The 22,828-nt window shown below is 36.8% G+C and overlaps 1 protein-coding gene across 1 annotated transcript; it reads right to left on the bottom strand.

The window, feature by feature from the left end:
• Positions 1 to 1,272: 1,272 nt before the first annotated feature.
• Positions 1,273 to 15,049, bottom strand: LOC115424785 (uncharacterized). The gene is made up of 7 exons (XM_030142210.1): positions 14,992 to 15,049; positions 13,351 to 13,386; positions 12,876 to 12,905; positions 12,119 to 12,265; positions 11,553 to 11,654; positions 10,004 to 10,349; positions 1,273 to 1,349 (listed from the first exon to the last, which is right to left on the bottom strand). The coding sequence occupies exons 1-7, from the start codon at positions 15,016 to 15,018 to the stop codon at positions 1,273 to 1,275; spliced, it is 765 nt and encodes a 254-aa protein (XP_029998070.1). The 5' UTR covers positions 15,019 to 15,049.
• Between the last annotated feature and the right edge of the window lie 7,779 nt (positions 15,050 to 22,828).

The raw sequence follows: 22,828 nt of genomic DNA, 5'->3' as shown, positions 1-22,828 counted from the left end.
TACCAGCGTGTTACAACCATGTGGCGGCTGTTGTTATTGGACTTGCTGTGCTGTGGTTTGTTTCTTACAATGAGGTCCCATGTCTTTGCTCCTCAGTCTCACAGAGACCTCAAAATAAAAGGGAATTTGATTTCCGACAGGTGTTTTACTCAAGTACCACTCAGCGGTCTCTCTTGACAGTGCTACTTCAGAACCCTCTGTAAAAACTGAGGCTGTCACCAGGAAGTCCCCGCTGATGTGTCAGACGGTTTCACACTTTTAGGCATTCATCTGTATCTGTTTGTTTGCATATTTCATATTGTCTGCTCGCCTTATTTTACCTCCATAACCCTTTTAATCAGCGAGTTCATCTTTGGATCTCTCAGAAGGTGTTGGTTGGAGTTTCTTGCTTGTTTTCCCTGATGAACTCGGGGAAATGCATCTGATCTTGTCTGGAGTTAATTAGTGTGCACGCTTCATCTCACATTAAGAACGCTTCCTACTTTGATACTCAACACATCATTCGCAGTTGGATGATAAAGATACTTCATTCTTATCCTCAACTCGGTTGTTTTAGACTGTCTGAAATTTATTGAAGCTCCATATCCTGGTTAAAGTGAGCATGCTCCAACTTCCCTGGAAAATGTACTTTTCATAATTCACATTTTGATTTGTTAGTTTGATAGATCGGCCTTTAGCGCCAGCCAGTCTTATTTTCAATTGCTCTCACTGACTGTGTGTAGTAATTAATTATCAGCAATGTGCTTGTGGGATTATTAATACTTTAATAATTGATAGATAATTCTTGCATCAGAGACAGGATATCATGCTGACTTGTTCTATATTTCAATGAGTCATTTTATGCCTGCAAGATATTGACTCTCTCGATCATTTTTCATCTTGATTTCAGTGTGTGGGTTTTTTTTTTTTTTTTTACTTAAATTACACCTGGTGTTTCCTAGTGTTCCCACTGCAGTGAGATGTACATTTTTTGTCACATCTATCGGGTCGTTCACATGCCGTTAACTCCCTATGCACACATTTAACTTCAGTCAACAAATTAGTTTCCACCTCCCATTTTCCTACTCTTCTCTCATTTTGTGTTTTTCCCCACACTAAACCTAAATCTAAATCTTCCTCTCAGTGTCTTCTTTTCCGTTTTCATGCATCAAAAGCGCTTGATGGTTTGACAGGATGGGCCCTAGAAACTTGCTGCCTCCCTCTAGACCTTCCAAAGTCTCTGCTCCCTCATTGAACTGTTATCTGCCCCATTTCTGGGCTTTTCCATGGCAACTAGGTGCCAGTGAGCGTGTGAGCGAAAAGAGTGAGGTCTCCAGTGGAAGTTGCATCTTGTGTGAGACAGCTGTCTGCTAAAAAGACAAAGGGGAAAAAAGGGAAAAAAGCAGTGGAAAAGGAAAGTTTGGGAAAGTTATTTTCTCCTTTTTAGAATCAAAAAACAACCTGGATGCATTCCCTGTTTGATCTCGGAACAGCTGCATGCATTTACAGCCTTTGGCCTTTCTCGGTCCTTGAGCCATAATATCATGATGCCTGTTCTTTTGTTAAGAACACCATTTATATTACTGCATTTCATCGCTTTGTAATATAACATACCTGAACAAAAACAAGTGGTTTTTCGTTGATCGCTGCCTAAACAACCTGTTCATTTGATGCAAGCCACAACTACTGAGTGACAGTCCTCAAAGTTTCATCCACGGGACCCCCTCAGTGGAAGTAACCCACATTTCACTCTATTTTAAGCTTAATGTCAGATATAAGGCCTTTCCAAAAACATATGGGTCTCTCCACTCAACATGTATCAAATGGAGATCTATTCCCAGGAAAGGCAACATGTACACGTGATGTTATCTTAAGAGATTGCTGCTGTTCACAGTCCTTAGCCTCTCCTCTCCGGGCTTTTCAGTCAGATGTGGAGTGACGAGGCGACTTTAAAGTCGGGTTATGCCTGCGTCTTCCGTAGGATTACACCACAATCCCAAAGGTTTAAACAGTCACACTCTGCCACTCAAAGCCAGACATTTTCGTTTGTGGCGTTTATTAAAGGGGCTTGGGAGTGTGTGGTGACAAGTGAAGCGTTTTGTGGAAACTGAATGAGGGATAGACAAGAACAAAACTCAGCAAGTAGAATTTTCCTTTTTTAAAAGTTTCAGCCTTAAGACTTCCGTGGCTTTTGTCGTTCTGTTTGAAAATGCAACCACAAACATGGCCCAGAGACCCAGCAGCCCTGAGGACAGATAACCAACAAACAGTCAACGGCAATCTGTGTGTGGTGTGTGGTGATGGCCATGACTTTGTAGCACTTAAGATGTAGGAGGGAGAACAGGAACCTCCTCCTTCTTTAGTGCTTGTAAAGTGTAGATATGAGCTCATCTTCCCTCCTACATCTAGTGTAATCAGGAGGGAGGACATTGCAGTTCATAGACAGGTAAACAGAGGATGCATCACATGATTAGAGTCTGAAGGAATGCCAAAATAAACCCACTTCATTTAAAGGGAGGGTGTTTTATTTACCATCTAGGATATTTATAGTCAGGTCCATAAGTGTGTGGACAGCGACACGGATGTTGTCATTTTTCCTCTCTACACCACCACAGTGGGTCTGAAATGAATCAAGATGGGATTGAAGTGTTTCAGCTTTTATTCATGTGGTTTTCACAAATATTGCATGGTATTTCATATCCAGGGAGGAAATTCAGTGTTTGACGACATCCACGGGTTCCAGACTCCAGGCGGTCATTGACGGAAAAGGATTTCATCCATTTATGAAAAACAATAAACATATTTATAATAGGGCTGTCAAAATTAACATGTTAACGCAGATTAATCCATCATCATGATTAATCTGATTAAAAATTTCAACACAACCCATCTGCAGCTCAGAATGACTCTGAATGTCTCTGGCAATGCATTTTGGGTAGTTTGTCCAAGTAGAGTTAGCGTCATCCATGTGCAAATGGGCAGTTGATCCGGTAGTGACAGGCAGCAGAACCAACCCATAAAGATAGAAGACGCTAAATAGTATGTTGGCCCTCTGAATGGAAATATGTGCAAAAAAAAAAAAAAAAAAAAAAACTAAACAAAAAACCCCAAGACGGAACAGTCGACCGATATAAAGTATTATGCACCCTCTGCAGGAAGGAGTTTTCTTTTCACCAAAGCACTTCAAACTTAAAATACCACATTAATGCCAAGCAGACGTTAGTCTGGGATTCTGCTAACGCTTTTGTTAACACATCACCCATCTTGAGACAAATATGTTAAGTGCATATATCTTCCCTCCTTTCTTGAGTCTGTTTGCTCCTGCAAAATGAAGTGCAATTAATATAGATTAAAAACGAATATTTAATTGTAATTAATCAAAATTAATCCACAGCAACCCTGTGATTAATCTGATTAAAAACTGTAATCATTTGACATCACTACTATATAACAATGTCATTTTGTCAAATACTTTTGTGCTTCTGAAAAATGAGGGATTTGTTTAAAATATTTGTCATCCCAAAATGCTTTATGCAATCTTTTTGTTTAACCCCTTGAACTAAAGCTGAAGTTCCACACTTAAATCACATCATTTTTCATGTCAGATCCACTGTGGTGGTGAACAGAGGCATGATTGCAAGATTTGTGTCAGTGTCCAAATACGGACCTGACTTTATTTGAACATTTTTTTCATTCATTCATTTTCCAAACTGTTTAATCTTTTGGAGGGTCACATTGATTTTGGAGCCCAGGTACCAACAGGTGAAGGGGGGTACACCCTGGGCTTGTTGCCAGTTCATCCCAGGGCTGACATATGCAGATGAACAACCATTCACACATCTCACACTCATACCTATGGGTGAAATAGATGGACTAATATGCTTCACCACTTAAGGTGGATCTCTTTGGCTGGTGGGAGAAAACCACACAGACACGGGAGAACATGTAAACTCCACACAGAAACCTTTGCCAGTTGAACCCAGGACCTTCTGCACCACCATAACGCCCACTTCACTTTGTGTGAATGTAAATATTACACTGTTTTTAAACTGTCTTTGTTCAGCTTTGCATCTTAAAGGTAATCTTCAGTTCTTATGTATTGTGTAGTAGGTTAAAGAAACAGTTATGCCTACAGAAAATCAGAACTTTAACCCTGTAAAGCCTGAACCATTAAAGCATTGACAGAAAATTCCAGTTCTTTCAAACTGGAGCCTTTATTGGTCCTTTTGAACAACCCAAAACATTTTTTTTTTCAAATGTCAATTTCCAAGTATGAGTTTTAATTTTGTATCATATTTGATACATCGGGTCTCAATGCTCAAATATTATTATTTCTGAACAAACAAAAACATAATATAACACAAGAATGTCTAACAAATTTGTAATTCCTTTTCGAAATTGGCAAAGTTCTGCCTCCTTCATTAATGACAATCTTGTAGTGTCACTGGAAAGGCCTCTGGTGATCGGATTCCTCTCCTCTGGTGGATTATCTGTGTATTGCATGTATCTAACTGTATACATCAGGTTTTTCAAGAAAAAAATATCACTGATCATGCAGAGGGCTTCAAAACACATGTATCAAATATGATACATTTGGCATTATAGGGTTAAACATTGACAGAAAAAACCTAATAATCCTTAAGGGTTTAAAATGTGTGTGGCTGAGCAGGAAAGAAAAGAGCAATCAATGCTACACCGTCCTTAAACCCTTGCATATTTAGACTACACTGCTATGTCTCACTTTCTTTTGTTTAATTCCTCAAGAGAAAACAATAGCCATTCTTTTCTCCATGCATCAATCTTTACAACTAAATCTATTTAATGGTTTTATCAACAGGAAAACAGTCAACTCCTGCGGAAATGGCAACATTAATCACTGTGCTAGATAACAAACAGGGATAATAAAGTGGCAAAATGTGTTTTTTCACATTTTCCTGAGCTTTTCCCACAGTTAAATCCAGGGTGTCCAGCATGTAAAAACAGAAAACCCCTCCTGCAAACTGTATTTTCTGTCAGCTTTACTGTGTTTATTTATTCTTTCTGTCACTCCCCACTCATCAGCAAAATGGTTGGTACGACTATGGATCCAGTTCATGATGATCCATCATTCATGACAAGTACACACTGTAATCTATTTTAAACAGCAGGGTATGATGCTGATGATGCATGGCAGAAGAGGGTACACAATATACGCACTTATGGGCGTGCATATTGATAATCAATTTTGTTCATTTCTTCACTGCAGGAAAATATTAATCTCTCTTGGAAACATTCTAGATTCTTTGAACTCAGTGACTAATATGTGTTGTGATGTTTTTGTATTGACAACTCTTGCTGTTCAAAATACTGGAAATGTGGCAAGAGGTAAATTGAAACATGATGTTGGGAATGCTTCGAACAGAGCCTGTTGGGTCAGCATCCATCTTATTAGAGGCTCAAGGGGCTGCACATATTTTAAAATAAGTAATGAATCAAAGTCATTTTGTACATCGATCTGTCAAAGTCAGACAAGAGTTTTGGAAGACAGACGGAAAAAAAAAAAAAAAAAGCCCAAAAACATCTCATATGCTTACTTAAACCTTAGTAAGTGAAGCTACACACTCACATTTGGTTACAAGACGGTTAAATAGAGTCATTTCTTGGTTGAGCGTCACATGGTTTCTCCCCCTTTATGAGATTAGTAGCAGATCCCATTCATTTCCATGGAAGAAGGGATTTAGAATAGAATAGAATAGATCTTTATTGTCGCTGTCACGGAACAATGAAAATTCCTTTAACAGCTCTGTTCTATTTAGTAGCAAAAACAATTAGTGCAAAAAAGGGCTGTATAAAAAATATCATTCAAAATATCATACAAGTACTGAAAAATGTAAACGATGTATGAAAGCTACAAGATGAAAATTTAATATGCATATACTACTAAAATACAACCACACTAAAAAGTTAAATCTATACTAAAGATGAGGAATATGTACAAGAAATAAGGATATATATAGGATATACAGTAATGGAAAAATTATTGGACCATCCTTTCTTTTCTTCAATTTCTTGTTCATTTTAATGCCTGGTACAACTAAAGGTACATTTGTTTGGACAAATATAATGATAACAACAAAAATATATCTATCCATTTTCCATGTTTTCTTGATAATAACCAAAATCACTTCAGTTCTTATATCAATAGCTATGGCATTGTACTGACAAAAACAGTGCTTTTAGGCATTCCAGGGTTTTTTTCTGTCTGTTTTAGTCACATGATACACACAGGAGTTAGTACTTGATTGTATAACCATTGTTTTTGATGACTTTTGATGGTCTAATAATTTTTTCCGCAACTGTATACAAGGTAAGATTCAGAGATTTTGATTTTTTTTTTTTTTAGATACTGAAATATTGGTCCAATTTTTCATTTTTCTACATATCTTTTGAACATTCTGGCATTAAAGCTGCATCTGATCAGGGAACAAATTGACTTTGAGGGTTGTCGCCGTCTCAGCAACAAACTCTTGTGAAATTTCACAACGCAAATCTCATCTGAAGGAGGTAAAAATGAGCAGGAAAATGAAGTCAATGATAAAAATAACTAGATAATGTTAGTTACCTGAAAAAAAAAAACACATGCTATTGATGTATATTTTATTGCTTCCATTCATACACAATTTTCTGAACCCTTCTGACTGTGCCCACCAAGGAGACAGGAAGTGAATTGTGTCATATCATAAGTTATACTGCATCATGATCTGTAGTTAAACTGACTAAACATATTAATGGAAAGGTCATGTCCCACCTCTCTGTCTGTCTCCATTGGACCCACCTTAAGTGATTTATCACCATTTATCATAAAACTATCCTCTCCATTTTGCATTTTTTTCAGTGGAAATCAGGTATTTTCCTATATTTATTTTACTGATCATATACACTATATTGCCAAAAGTATTTGTTCACCTGCCTTGACTCGCATATGAATTTCAGTGACATCCCATTCCTAGTCTATGGGGTTCAATATGACGTGGGTCCACCCTTTGCAGCTATAACAGCTTCAACTCTTCTGGGAAGGCTGTCCACAAGGTTTAGGAGTGTGTTCATGGGAATTTTTGACCATTCTTCCAGAAGCGCATTTGTGAGGTCACACACTGATGTTGGACAGAAGGCCTGGCTCTCAGTCTCCGCTCTAATTCATCCCAAAGGTGTTCTATGGGGTTGAGGTCAGGACTCTGTGCATGCCAGTCCAGTTCATCCACACCAGACTCTGTCATCCATGTCTTTATGGACCTTGCTTTGTGCACTGGTGCACAGTCATGTTGGAAGAGGAAGGGGCCAGCTCCAAACTGTTCCCACAAAGTTGGGAGCATGGAATTGTCCAAAATGTCTTGGTATGCTGAAGCATTCCCAGTTCCTTTCACTGGAACTAAGGGGCCAAGCCCAGCTCCTGAAAAACAACCCCACACCATAATCCCCCCTCCACCAAACTTCACACTTGGCACAATGCGGTCCGATAAGTATCGTTCTCCTGGCAACCGCCAACCCAGACCCGTCCATCAGATTGCCAGATGGAGAACTGCGATTGGTCACTCCAGAGAAGGCACCTCCACCGCTCCAGAGTCCAGTGGCGGCGTGCTTTACACCACTGCATCTGGCGCTTTGCATTGCACTTGGTGATGTATGGCTTGGATGCAGCTGCTCGGCCACAGAAACCCATTCCATGAAGCTCTCTGCGCATTGTTCTGGAGCTAATCTGAAGGCCACATGAAGTTTGGAGGTCTGTAGCCATGGACTCTGCAGAAAGTTGGCGACCTCTTCACACTATGCGCCTCAGCATCCACTGACCCCGCTCCGTCAGTTTACGTGGCCTACCACCTCGTGGCTGAGTTGCTGTCGTTCCCAAACACTTCCACTTTCTTATAATACAGCTGACAGTTGACTGTGGAATATTTAGGAGCGAGGAAATTTCACGACTGGATTTGTTGCACAGGTGGCATCCTATCACAGTTCCACGCTGGAATTCACTGAGCTCCTGAGAGCGACCCATTCTTTCACAAATGTTTGTAAAAGCAGTCTGCATGCCTAGGTGCTTGATTTTATACACACTGAAAAAAATATGACCAATGGTTACTTAAAAAAATTGTGGCAACAAAGTGACACATAATATAATTGAATAGATTTTAAGTTCTACAATTTTGATTAGAAAGTATTGAATTCATTAACTTAACTTAAACAAAAAATATTAAGTACATGTTAATCATAGCAACAGTTGAAATGTGTTGGATTTAGTAATAGCACGCAAAATGATGAGTTATATCGCCAAAAAATACTTAGTAAATCCTAGTCAATTTCACAAGGAAAGCTGATTTATATTTACTAAGTATCTGAGCAAAAATTATTTCGATTTACTAAATATCTGGGGGAAACTGATTCATATTTACTGATAATCTAGGTGAAACTGACTTATATTTATTAATTATATGGGTAAAATTGATTTACATTTACTAAATATCTGCATAAAAATGATTTGGATTAAGTAAATAAAATGAATTACATCAACTCATATTCTAGCACACTGTTGCTTAATTCAACACATTTACACTGTTGTTCTTATTTATCTGTACCTAAAATAATTGTTTAATTTTAAGTTTTAATTTGTATCACAGGACTTTAAATCTATTCAATAATATTGAATGTCACTTTGTTGCCATAATTTTTCTGTGTCTAATTTACTCAATATCCTGAACAAACTTAAGTAAACTGTGGCATCAAGTTACATCAACAGATCACAATGCATGAAACAGCAGCAGATAAACATTTATTTGTGCAGGTTTTTAAAACATGTTTATCTAGCATTCAACAAGTGCAAAATGGTTCTTGAATGAGTGGTGCCATCCAATAGCGTGGAAGCATTTAACAACATTGTAGTGTAATAACAGAAAAATTCAACATTTACATTGCACTTGTAATGTACTGCAAGAAAAAATACACATGCAGAAATCCAAACTTGACTGAAATTGCCCTAATGTACAACGGCGTATTAGGGCCACATAAGAAAAAAAACCTCACTTGTAACTACGAGAATAAAGTCGTTATTTAACGAGAATAAAGTCGTTATTTAACAAGAATAAAGTTGTTAATTAACGAGAATAAAGTTGTTAATTAACGAGAATAAAGTTAATTAACAAGAATAAAGCTGTTATTTAACGAGAATAAAGTCATTATATAATGAGAAGTTGTACCTACTCATCGATGTACAACTTGGAGCATTTTGTGAAGTTATACTTTCATGGGGGTTAGGCACAAAGGTTAAATACTGGGTCTGTCCTCCCCATAAACACATTAGTCTAAGGACTTTGAAGACAGTTTGCACACATTTGGGTTTGTTGTCAGAACCGAACAGATTTGTAGCAAATTTCCTCTTTTGTGGAGGACAAACTAATTAAGTGTTCATCTGTAGGACTATCAGTGGAAACACCAGAGAACTAAACACAGAGGGTTTGTTGCTTCTGAAGAAACTGTGGGGATTCTACTGTGTTTGAGTCCAGCAGAACGGAAAGTTGCTGCTTCGCTTGTTGCCTTCGCTGTAAAACCGGAAACTGTCGAATTTTCAAAATATTACGAGTTTAATCTCATAAAAGTACGACTTTATTCTTGTTAAATAATTACTTTATTCTCGTCAATCAATGACTTCATTCTTGTTAAATAAGTTTATTCTCGTTAAATAATGAGCTTTTTAAAACGACGACTTTATTCTCATAATTTAACAACTTCATTCTCATTAAATAACGACTTTATTCTCGTTAAATGAGTTTTTTCTTGTTAATTAATGACTTTATTCTCGTTAAATAATGACTGTACTCTCGTTAAATAATGAGTTTTTTAAAACTACGACTTTATTCTTGTTAAATAACGACTTTATTCTTGTAGTGACAAGCTTTTTTTTCTTATGTGGCCTTAATACGCTGTCATACTAATGTTAACTAACTTCACTGAAACTCAAGCATTTCACGAAGTCTTGTGTGTTGGTTTTAACAGTGACTTGTCAATTCCCTTTTGATTAGCAAGGGTCCCTTTTCTTGAGCCAGTAGCTTATTCCTGAGGCTGTTCACTTTGGGGGAGAGCTTTGAACTATCAGGCCCAAGGAGAAGTTTCTGAAACACTTCAAACGTGTACCTGAGCTCCTTTGGATAGGCAAGATTCACAGCATACACCAACCCAATGAGCAGGGAGCAAGCCCTTGGAAAGTTACCCAGAGCAGTTAGAACTTTCATGCCCTCCACCACGATACCGATGTTGTCTGGGTCTTCTGACGTGTTAGCCTTGATGTTGTAGATCTTCAGGTTTTGAACAGCAAGGTCCTGCGACACACTGTCTTCATCAGCATCCTGTAATAGCAAGAACATTGTGCATATCAGACAGTACAGCCAAAGGAGAAGGTCCTATTTCCCAAATTGCTTCCAACTGTTTGGACAAGAAAATCTGGAATTTGTCATAGTCGTTGCTTGTAATGCACTGTATTTATGTCAGTATTAAGACAAATCTGAGATAACACTTAAAAATCGTACATAAAAGCATATTTTCACACCAGGTAAAATGAAAATGATCCAATCAGCTCACCAACAAATCAAAACAATTCAATCACATGATGATGGGCTGAACAGAGTTACAGCTGTAAATATTTGTAAATGAAATTTCTGAAATGAAATCAATTACTTTATCATTTCTTCCTGGCACTGTATTGATGAATATCTTATTCTACATTCGCTAACAAAGACTGGCCACCTGTCAACCAATCTTCTGTTTGTATTTTCTCAAGAGCAAAATGTCGGAACTTGCTAACAACGGAGTGTGGACTACTGAAGAGGTACAGGCACTGCTCTGTATCATCGTGCAACAGGAGCTCGATGGCGCAGTGCCTGTACCTCTTCAGTAGTCCACACTCCGCCTACTACTGTAAGGGTCCCCTTATACAGTGTAACTGCAAAGCTACCTGTTACCGATCCGAACCATTACCATACCAATCCGTACTGTACTGTACCGTACTGATAGTGGAAACAAGACTTATGTGGCACTGTAAGTTCATTCCTGAAACTTCAAGTCTTCCACAGCAACTGGTTCAACTCTGCTCTCCTTCGCTTATTTAAGAAGTTGCCTCAGTCTCTCTGTAAAAATGTCTTTGTATTCACAAAGCAGCTCTTTGGCCAGCATTTCTTAGCTACCTTTTAGGGACAAATTATAAAGACTTTAAAAAAATAAGACTTATAAAAATGCAGTTGTTCGGTAAATCATTCTTAGGAAAAAGATTACATAAACTACTGACAAGTTTTAAATTCTGCCTATTGGTGAAATTAAATTGAGATAATAAGCACTTAATAACACTTCCTATTTCTGCACTAGCACTTAAAAATTTCTTAATGGAAAATAAAAACTTTTAAACACACTTAACAGAGGAGAATGATGTAGCTTGCCAAGAACTACTGGGAGAAATATAGTTATGACTTTTTGTGATTTGACTTTCCCAAGACATACCAAGTAGAAGAGATGAGCGAGATCACCTTCTTTATATTTGAACATGTACTTCAACTTACATCGTACTCTTTTAAGAGTTGATCTGTAGATTCCCCAAGGTACATCATCAAACATCGAATGACAACATCTCTGGTCATGTTGATGTCAGGATTGCTTGGAGTCTGAAATGAAAGAAATAAACACCAGGTGGTTTATATTACTGTTAATAAGCCCCTATCAAGGATCCTTCCTGTGCCATCTCAGGGACCAGTAGAATGAAACACTAATGAAACAAATTTTCATGCAGTTATTTCATACTCCATTTATAAAGAGAATCACAGGCTAACATTACCTCCTGTAAATTTAAGTAATGATATTCCAGCAGTTTGATCCCAAAATTCCTAGAATAAAATATTAGCAAACATAATGCTCAACAAGAAAAGCACTCGGAGAGCGCAAACCTCCGCCAAGACAGATCTGGCCCCCACCAAACTTTAATCATTTCTTCCTTGTGCCAGTATCATCATTTCCTGAAAATTTCATGAAAATCCGTCCATAACTTTTTGAGTTATCTTGCTAACAAACAAACACACACGCACAAAGCAAAGGGATCACAATACCTCCTGGTGGAGGTAATGAAGGATACCTTGAGTAGGATAGCCTGCAACCTCAACCCCATGCTTCTGCCCTTGGAGTGGAAGAGGTTCAGAAGCCGAGGAGTACATTCATCCAGCTTGGACTTGAACTTCGGTTCAAGATGCACCATTGTGATTCTGTGAAACTCATCCTGGATCTGAAAGACAAATCATGAAACCAGTTTTAAAGTGTAAAATATTACAAACATGCATACTCTTCTTATGACATTTTTCAAAAGCAATAAGCAACCTACTACAGATCATTTTTACAACCTCCATGTTTGTCGATTGTTTACCTTCTGGGTTAGACTCTACAGCATGTTAAATGGGTCATATTATGAAAAAAGTCACTTTTTTTTTTATTTGGGTCTCTGATATGCCTACTAACACAGAAACTGAAACAACAACTCAGTCAGTTTAATGTGGGCTGCTTGCTCTGTACTCATGTGATTAACAGAACCATTCAGATTTGTGGTTCCACTTGATGTCACAAGGGGCTTCACTGAATTTGTAACCACCGCTGCATCTTTCTCCACCCCATGGCTCGCTAGGTAGCTGAACTCTGGTTACGGTAAGAGGTGTGACACTAATCCTAACCCATTACATGTAAGAGATTGGGCACCTTTGATTTTAATATTTATTGTACGGCATTTGTTGATGGGCATATTACCTTAAAATTGGTTTCATATTTTGTCTGACATCATAAAGGGACAGTTGATTTTTTGAAGTGAGATTGTATGAGGTATTTATCCATAGTTAGTGTCTTACCTGCAGTAGATTGTGATCTACGTGTCCCCACTGTGGAGAAACAGACAATTATACTGGTACAGATGCTGTGCAATGTACTCCTCTAAAATAACTGAACTATCCCTTTAAGAATGTCTACAATAAACTTTTTTGCTGTCACATGACGAAAACATGATTAATTAGTGTTACAGGTGTGGAAAAGTATGTACAAACCATTAACTTAATTTAACTGTATGTCTATGAGAAACCTGTGATCAGTATTTCTATCTATTCTGCTGCTTTAATTTCAAATTCAGGTTGGAACTACAGGTTTTGAACATCACTAACAATTTAAACTGTAGTTAATCTGCTTTTTATGCAGCAAAAGTTGATACAAAAATAGTTATCAATTTCTACAATACAAATGCTATACAAACTTTTACACAGCATGTACTGTATGTGAAATATGGTATCACAGCATGTGGTGTATTACGCATAATGTAAGTGTGATACATACCTGTTCAGAACTTTTAGTCATAGATTCCTCATGCATCTGGAAATAAATTCATAACAGCATTTAATTAACACACACACACACACACACACAAACAACAGGGAACATACTAATAGTAACTTAAACAATCGAAATTTACACTTGCTTGTCCACATACTGAATGATGAAAATTTGAGTGTTAAGAAACTTCCAAACATTGTCACTCGGATACCTGTAAATATCAGTTTATCATCCAAAGAGGGTTGAATCAAGGCAACTGGACTTGTTTTTAGATCTTGAAGACATTTCACCTCTCATCCAAAGGCTTCTTGTTCTTTAAGAAACATCTTCAATACCTAAAAACAAGTCCAGATGCCTTGATTTAACCTTTCTTTGGATAACTATCCATGTATCAGATCTAAGTCCACTACATTCAGGTCTCTAATAACATGAGGACAATAAGAGAACATTTGTTTAGGGGCGCAAAGCAGAAAGAGGTCCATGATCTTACTAAAGTAAAGAACCATATTTAAATAACCCAGTAGCCTCTGAAAGACTAGTTAGACACTTACAGTAGACTTACTTCCATGAAAAAACAAAAAACATAGCAAATCATAAACAAACAGTGGCATGAAATAACTGTTGAAGCTTAATGACCTTTGTACATCCTTTACCTTAAGAGGATGTTAATAACACTGAAACATGTCATGTAAATAAGAATGAGGCTAAGAATAACCCTAACAAAGAAAATTTATAATATAATATAATTAAAAGATCTTATGCTTCATCAAAAGTTGTCTTTTAAACCTACAAGTCTTTGTTCCCTTCTTCACTTTCACCTGAGGTGAATGAAACATTATAAGGCAAATTATTTATAAAAGGAAATGTATTCTGATCGTTTTCCCATGTGGATATGGTCTCTTTTTCTGGTATTTATTTTGGTCTCATCATTCTATAAGAATGTCCAATGCTAAACTGGGTGATTTACTCTGTGGATACACACTGTTGGCAGTAGGACTTCTATAACGTTAGTGGAAAAAGGAGACATTGCGTAGCATTTGGATATGTTGAGCTTGGCATGTTAACATAATAATAAAATGATGCACAGTGTGTACAGTGTTAAATGTGTGGTCGCAAACAGACAGACTAACGAAGCCTCTCTCTGGCAGCTCAGAGTCCGGACCAAGCTCTATGCACTGATCTGAACCCAGCATTCACACACACAGCTGGGTGTAACTGTTTATCTGTCAGTGTGAGCTGCAACCACAGACTGAAAACATAACGTTACTCCGAGAAAACTGAGTAAAAAACCAAGGAAGGCCGTTCATGCCATCCTAATGGAACTAACGGAATGTTAATGCTGAGCCTTGGTGAGAGCTGGTGAACTGGGGATTAGCAAAACACCAGCCATTGTGCTCAAAACACATTAACAGACGTTCGATGAAAATAACTCCGAATTAAATTAAGAAAGACGAAACCGCGCACTTTGTTTTAAAATGTAACGACACAAAAACGACTGATTTTTCTTCCGAAATGTGTATCATTACAAAAGCTATAGTATTCTGCTTTAACAAGCTACTTGAGTAAAAATGTTACTCGAGTACAATTTAATAGTGCAAACTAATGCAGTAACTTTAAACCAAACTCCTAAGTTTGATTACTCACCATTAACAGAAACGTTAGTTCCTCCATCACAGTGTGGGCGCGTGCTAGCTAGCTTGTTCTGGTGGTGGAGGGGGAGCTTGGGCTGAGGCCCCAAAACTACATGAAATAAAATATTAGCTTGTATTTTACGGCCATTATATAACGGTATTACCTTATACTAGGAAAAGTCACATTAAATTGTGACCTTGAGACTACTTTTTCAATCATTGCAATGCTTTTAGTCGAATCAAAGACGACGCAGACTGACTTCGAATCACTAACACTATAACTTAATTTTGACTTACAGTGCAGTAAAGTTGGCATGTTTGGTAATTTGCAGTAACGCAAAACAATGGTTAACTGTTACAGACACTTGAATTGTTAGTTAACTAAGAACAATTAAACAGGTCTTACCTTTAAGCAAACGGTCGTCCGTGAAATGGTGGCAGATTGATGTCCTGATGAAAAATGCCTTAGGTGGGAGGTGGTTAAAATTAAGAGCTCCCAATGAGTAAAATTTTCCAATTTTCTGCAATTTTGACTTTCCTGATAAACATAATTAAATTCTACTCACTGGTTCTCAGCTGATTTTATTTTTTAAAAATCTGAGTAAAAAGCAATTAATAAATTATTCAAATTTGGTGAATTCAGCTCAGTGTGATTCGAAACTGCACACAGTCTTTTTTATTATGTATAGTTTACTCTTATTTATTTAGTAAATATTACTTAACCCTGATCACAGTTTTTACAGTGCACCTGTGGCCATGGAAGTGACTGGAACACCTGATTCTGATTATTTGGATGGGTGAGCCAATACTTTTGGCAATATAGTGTATTTTAATCATCGTGCTGAGATTACATTTGAGGGTTATCAATGCCAAAAACAGAAAACTGAAAAAAAGTGACTTTATCAGTAAAATCTATCAGTAACTGAACATAAAACAAGTGTCCATCCACTGTCATTGATCCAACTCCATGGGTTTTACTGGTGAATCAATGTTGTAGAAGATGACAGTGTTTCCATGGTAACTACGGAGCCTCTGAACGTCCAAATGGGTCATATCTGATGACCATGAAAAGATGACAAACTACATCATACACTAATTATCTACATGTATTGATAGGATTAGTGGATCTAAAGTTATTTAACATTTTAGATCAGTAGATGCTTTTGGTCACTGGCGTATATTTGGGTCTTTTTGGGTTAAGCAGATAAAAGGACTGGAGTTGATTTTGAGTGTTGAATTTGTGGATTTGAAGTGATTGCTTCATTTCAAATCTATAAAATTTCTGTCATTGTCCAAATATTTATGGGCCTGACTGAATGTACCTGATGCCATACGTTTTTTTTTTTTTTGTTTGTTTTTTTACATCATACATATCTTGTCCTTAAGTAAAGTTAAATAGAGAGAAAAAAATATGTGGGAACTGACACAAAAAGTAGGACTGGGTCTTTATGGATTAAATTGGCAAAGAATAACCAGGGAATTGGCCACATCTGGACATGAAGCTGCTTGTCAAATTACTCTGGAGCCTCTGAAAGTGGTTGGACTATATTTAAAATTGTTGTAATTCCTAAGTGGCCAGTGCAATATTTTTGTCAAACCCCGTAAATTAAACCTGAAAGTCTACACTTTAATCACATCTTGATTGTTTTTTTTTTTTTTTTTACCTGTCAGGCTAACTGTGGTAATTTTTAGAGACAACATTATAAAATGTGTATCACTGTCCAAAATCTTATAGATCTATTTTTTCCTGTATGCAATGTTTTTTTTTTAATTCACGTTTTTATTGAACTTTTCAAATGCAAACATGGCAATCTTAATATGTTTCTCCATACAAGAACAAGTAGTATATAATTAACAATTAACTCTGGCGACAGACTCAATGTAGTTTTTGTCTCATAAACATAAAAGATCAATGATAAAAGACAGGCAGCAAATACAAACAAAGGTGGATACATAATAATATCAACTAGTAGACACACAAACACCTGTGCATCCACTCATACATTCATACATAAATACCTGTCTACCTTTATGTAATCCCAAAATCTGTGCCAAAGGGTCGCTCCCTCCCCTCTGTTATCACTTAATTTACTAAGCATATACATTCATAGGATGCAGTTTCAGTTATTGCACACAGACCAGTTCTTTCATCTGTGGAGTTTTGGATGTCTTCCAATGTCTTAAAATGACTCGACAAGCTGTTGTTGTACCCACTGAAATGACTGAAATCAGTGGCGGCTGCTGGTCTTTCAGACAGGGGAAGCTCATTGTCGGCTTACATCAAAAACAAAAATTGTCAAGTTATTTAAACATAAATTCGGCCCTCTGTTCCTTTTTAAGAAAATGGTCAGTGACCTTATTGTACCAAGTAGGCGTCTTTTCCAGAGACTTGACCAGTGTCCTCTCAATGTCCAGCAGAGCTGGGCTGCTTAGACTGCCTTGGCCCTTTGTGTTGTGGGTGTAAGACTTCAGCCTTTTTAAACAAGAGATGCTCCTTTCACTCCAACCTAGCCGATAGTTTGATTGATTTAACTATCTACAAAACGATATTAAACTCGAACAAGAAATGATTAAATTATGTAACTGAAACAAGAAAACGCTGAAATTATGTTAAATTGAACAAGGAAGTCCAATGAGTGTGTTTTATTTACAGTGCAAGAAATGAACGAGTAAGTTCGTAATGGTTTCTCTCTTGATTTCACAGCAGAATGCGCGACCGGTATTAAAACTGAACTGTGTCAGTGAAGGAGTAGATCTGAAAATAGCTGTCAATCAAACGGGATTCAGCCTTTCAACTGATCATCCAATCAGCACGTGGGATTCTGGCGTCCAGCCTGCCGAGCTCCGCCACAGCTCCATTCACCCCCCAAAGATGCCAGGTGTCCGGGGGGCGGGACAACATCATGGCATTTATCCAATTACCGTCCAGTTTTGAGGCAATGAAAAAAACTGTTCCACGCAGTCCCATTGAAGTGCATGGACGCCGGGCACCTACGAGCAAATGCACTGAGCAGAGATCGTATGAGAAAACAGCGCAACGGGAATGTATGAGAAGTGAACAACATCGCGTCTGTTGATATGTGATAAAGCTGATTCTGAACAAACTCATCTTTGAGATGAACGTGTTCTAACACATTTGTAGTCAATGAAATGTCAACACAACCGAACATATTTAACCATTTAATTTTCGTAATTTTAGGGGAAGCCGGGTTTCCCTTGCAGTCTATGAGAAATCGCCACTGACTGAAATGTATGTAATGTTTTTCAATTTACAACATAATTTTGTGCAGTGTTTTGTGAGTGTAATAAATAAATACACAGAGTATTTAGTTCTGTGTGAATAAGCTCCATAAACTGCATGTGTCCTCTCACATGGTACACGTCACAAACTCATAAAAGGCTGTTACCTCTGCAGATTTCACCTCCATTTTTAAGAGGATGTGCAAAAGTGTTTGAGGAGGTGAAAATCATTACAAGTCTGGTCATGTTGACAGCTGACGAGACATCCTCAGCAGCTTTAGGCAGAATGTGAAGAGATGACGCTCCGAAGATACGTATGCAACATCTGAATGGGCATTCTTTATAATTAGATTGTCTATTTTCACAGTCTTGTATAAAAACTCTTATTTTGTGTTAGTTTTAAAAACTGTGTAAATGGGGGAATAATTCAAACAGTACAAAAAAATTGTTTGTCTTTCACAATCAACAGTGGTAAATATTTTTTCCAAGGCAAGGTCCCAATTTCAGAAAAAAAGAATGAACAGCCTTCAGTAGTGGGAGATGACTTTTTTTTTTATTCCGTTTCATTTATGCCATTTACGCATGTGATGTTTGTCCGTTAAAAAGATGTTTTTTAGGAGCCAAGAAAGTCATGATTCGTGGCAAAGAAAGTAAAGCAACCTCTAGTTTTGTGTTAAACATCTGAATGGACTGCATGTCTCATTCGTGATTAGGGATGTAACGATTACCAGTATAACGATAAACTGCGGTAAAATTGCAGACGGTTAGTATTACCGTTTAAATTCTATTATTATGATAACTGTGTTTGATTACTGAAACTTTTCCAGAGAAAACACACCTATGTAAAGGTCTGCTTTTATGTCAAATATTGAGTATAGTTTTAATTTATTACAATTTTAATTGTATATACCTAATATTTGGAACCAATATTCACTTTTAAAGTCTTTGAAAAGGGTTCCTTAAGCATCTGTGTGTTATTTATGCACTGAATTATATACATTTTTAAAATCAGATTTTATATATTTTTCTATTTTTTTTGTCCTTTTATGTTTTTATAGCAGGTTAAAATGAAAAAAATAATAGACAGATGATATAGATGAAGTTGTGCTGAAAAAACAGATCCCAAACATGGGTATAGCAAACATTGTTTATATAGTATATAAAGGCGAAATCACAAGTACTGAAAAACGGACAAAATAGGCTCAGACCACTAAGGGTTAATATTTGAATGTTTCTGCAACAGAAGGGACATTGTGCCCATTGTTTTATTTATTTATTTATTTATTGTTGTTTTTTTTTTTTTTTTTCCAAAATACAACTTTGTTAAATTATTTCCGTGTGTGTATTAGTACTTTTTTGAACATTTTGAGCACAATTTCAATAATACCATGATAATAATGATAACTGTGATAATTTTGGTCACAATAACCGCGATATGAAATTTTCATATTTTTACATTCCTATACGTGATACATGTTACCAACCGGAAAACCGCTGCTGCTTAAGCATATTTTATCTCAATCTTCAAGCGAGAGGTGAACAAGTTTTAAAACAGGTGAATCTCATTCCACTCTAGTCATGTTGAAGTCAGTCTTTTAGGCTACGTTCAGACTTGCAGGTGAATGTGGCCCAAATCTGATTTTTTTGCCCATATGTGACCTGTATCTGATCTGTTAAAGACAGTTTGAACAGCACAAATCCAACCCGGGCCACTTTCATATGTGGTCCTAATCCGATACGTGTCTGATGTTTTGCAATGCGACTTCAGTTTGAACAGCCAGGTGGCATTTATCTGACCTTTACGTCATTGAAGTGAGACAAACTTCACAATTCTGCGTCCCAGGAATGTTTAAATAAACACAATGCATACCTGCATGGTCACGTGTTACCTCAGGTCACTTCAGGGTCACGTTCAGTTCATACTCAAAACTGATAGAAGTCGCATTTAAGGTGTAATATGAACAAGCACACAAAAAAATTGGATTTCACAAAAAAATCCAAATTGTGCATAAAGACCTGCTGTCTGAACGTAGCCTTAGTTGGAACGGTTTTACAGCTCCTTTCTTGACTGAGAAAATCTTTTAATTGACAAACATAATATGCGTAAATGATGCATAATTAAAAGAGGATTTTAAAAATGACTTGTCTCTTACCAGTGAATACAATATTTTTTCATAGGACACAACCAGAGGGGGTGGGACTTTGGTGCTCTATAAACTATAATAGTGTTAATGCGAGGATTAACCTCTTCATCAGCTGCATTTTTTTAACCATTTATCGGGCAAGTGCCTATTTTTGGTCATTTCTGCAAACATTAAATATGAGGCCAATCCATGTGCCTCAGTGAGGTCAAGAAGGATGCTAGTTTTTATAGCACGATACAGTGATTCAGAGAGATTTTATAGAAATTTTGTCAGTTTATGACCTTATAACAGTTGTTTTATTTTACTTTTTAGCAAGTGCTGCTCGGATGTTTTATGGCAAGAGGAGGGAGACAACATGTTGTCACAGCAACGATGAGGAGGTAGACGACGATGTCCAGTAACACACTAAGGTTGAAATTCAGAAATTCAGAGTATTTCAATGAATGTCCTATAAAGGGTTAATGCAGGGGTCTGAAACATGTGGCCCGGGGGCCAAATGCGGCCCACCAAAGGTTCCAATCTGGCCTGTGGGATGTTTTTGCAAAGTAAAAACTTCCACAGTCTTGGAATGAATCAAGCAAAAAAAAAAAAAAAAAATAGCTTGAATTAAGGAAAAACAAATGTGAATAAGCAAAAAAAATCTTCAATTAAGTAAAAAAAAAATCTTGAATTAAGCAAAAAATTTTGAATTAAGCAAAAAAATCTTTAAGTAAAAAAAAAATCTTAAATTTAGCAAAAAATGTTGAATTAAGTAGAATATCTTGAATTAACAACTTCAATTTTTTTTTCTTTGTTTTAGTGCAAAAATAACATTAAATTATGAAAATATTTACATTTATATATATAAATGATAAGTTGAGACATAATATTGTTAAATTTGCTCTTATTTTTCTTAAGAAATGTAATTTTTTTTTTCAGGTTATTCACATCTGTTTTGTTTGGATAGTTTATAAAAGTAAGTATTTTCATTATTTAATGTTTTTTTTTTTCTTTACGCTACAACAAAGACAAAAATTTGATGTCATCATTATTTATATGTTATTATTTTACTGGTCCGGCCCACTTCTGGTCAAATTGGGCTGAATGTGGCCCCTGAAGGAAAATGAGTTTGAGAGCCCTGGGTTAATGGATACCTAAAGTAAATCTATAACTGTCTTAAGACATAATAATGTAAAATCATGGAATTAATTTAGAATCAGCACAAAAAGTATATTTAAATGCAAATTCTATTGTTTAATGGCATCTATCCAGCAGCCTTCCACACAGGTTTTCTCTTGTGAATGACTGCCAGTGAAACCTCTGAGGCTATCAAAACTGTCAGCTTGAAAGACATATCTCATGTATACACTAACAGAAATAAGAACAAAGCCCTGGCCTATGTGCTGAAGTGCTATTTCAATTTCACAACCATCAAGGCCAAGTGCTTCAGCATATGTTCCCGTGGTCTATGTGTGTACATCTGTGCACGCTGTCGCATACTCATCCTGTTTTATTGCTCATTTGCTGAGCTGGAGAAATTCTTTGGGAAAAAAAAAAGTGGCTTATGTGGATGTTCCTGAATGACTCCATCGATAAAAGAGCTATTGATATAGAAAACAATGACACTTCCCTCATGCTACTAAGTAATGCTATTGAACTAACAGTGCTGTGACTTGTAGTAATAATACAGCACAGTCAGAAAAGAAAACATGCATGTGTTCAGTTTAGAAACAGTGAATCATTTAGGTTAATTGAAAAATGCATCAGTTTGATAGAACTCATTTACATTGTACACTAGTCATTCATTGTGCTATAGTTTTGCAAAAGTATTTACTTATTTGATTGATTATTATTTTTACCACCCCCCCCCGAACGGGAGGCCAGGGATATTGTTTTTGGTTTGTTGCTTGTTTGTTAACACTTAGCAGCAAAACTATTGGTTCAGTTCATACCAAATTGGGTTTGTAGATTGCCAGTGACCCAGAATTGATGTGGTCATATTTTGGGAAAAGTAGGTCAAAGTTCAAATTTTTATGAATTTTTTTAAACCTTTTTTTTTCCCCTATCTAAACAGAGTGCTGAGAACTAACAATTTTGAATTTACTTATAATGGGTGAAATTTTACATGTCTATAAAAACATCAATTTTGTTTCAATTCCTTCAAACTTGACACACGTATAGAGGCAATTGGATATGCTGACATCAGCACACGCATAGACATGATTACATCAGCTGGATCGATGCCAAAATAAGCTACAATATGGTGAGGGGCTGGGTTTGTTGTGCCTGGAACCACTTGTTGTGTTTTTATTTTCAATGCATTGATCATTGTTTTTTTTGGGGGCGGGGGGGGGTTTGGTAATGATTAACTATGTACTTGTATATTGGAGTAATGTCAAGAGGTTGAAATATTGTAATACATGAGTTAGGGAAAAAAGGGGTGGGTTAATTAAATGTTTACTTCCTCCCCACTCCTTTTTGGATGTG

Source organism: Sphaeramia orbicularis, chromosome 8 (assembly GCF_902148855.1).
Source record: "Sphaeramia orbicularis chromosome 8, fSphaOr1.1, whole genome shotgun sequence".
NCBI lineage: Eukaryota > Metazoa > Chordata > Actinopteri > Kurtiformes > Apogonidae > Sphaeramia > Sphaeramia orbicularis.
This window is presented reverse-complemented; position numbering and strand designations above follow the sequence as displayed.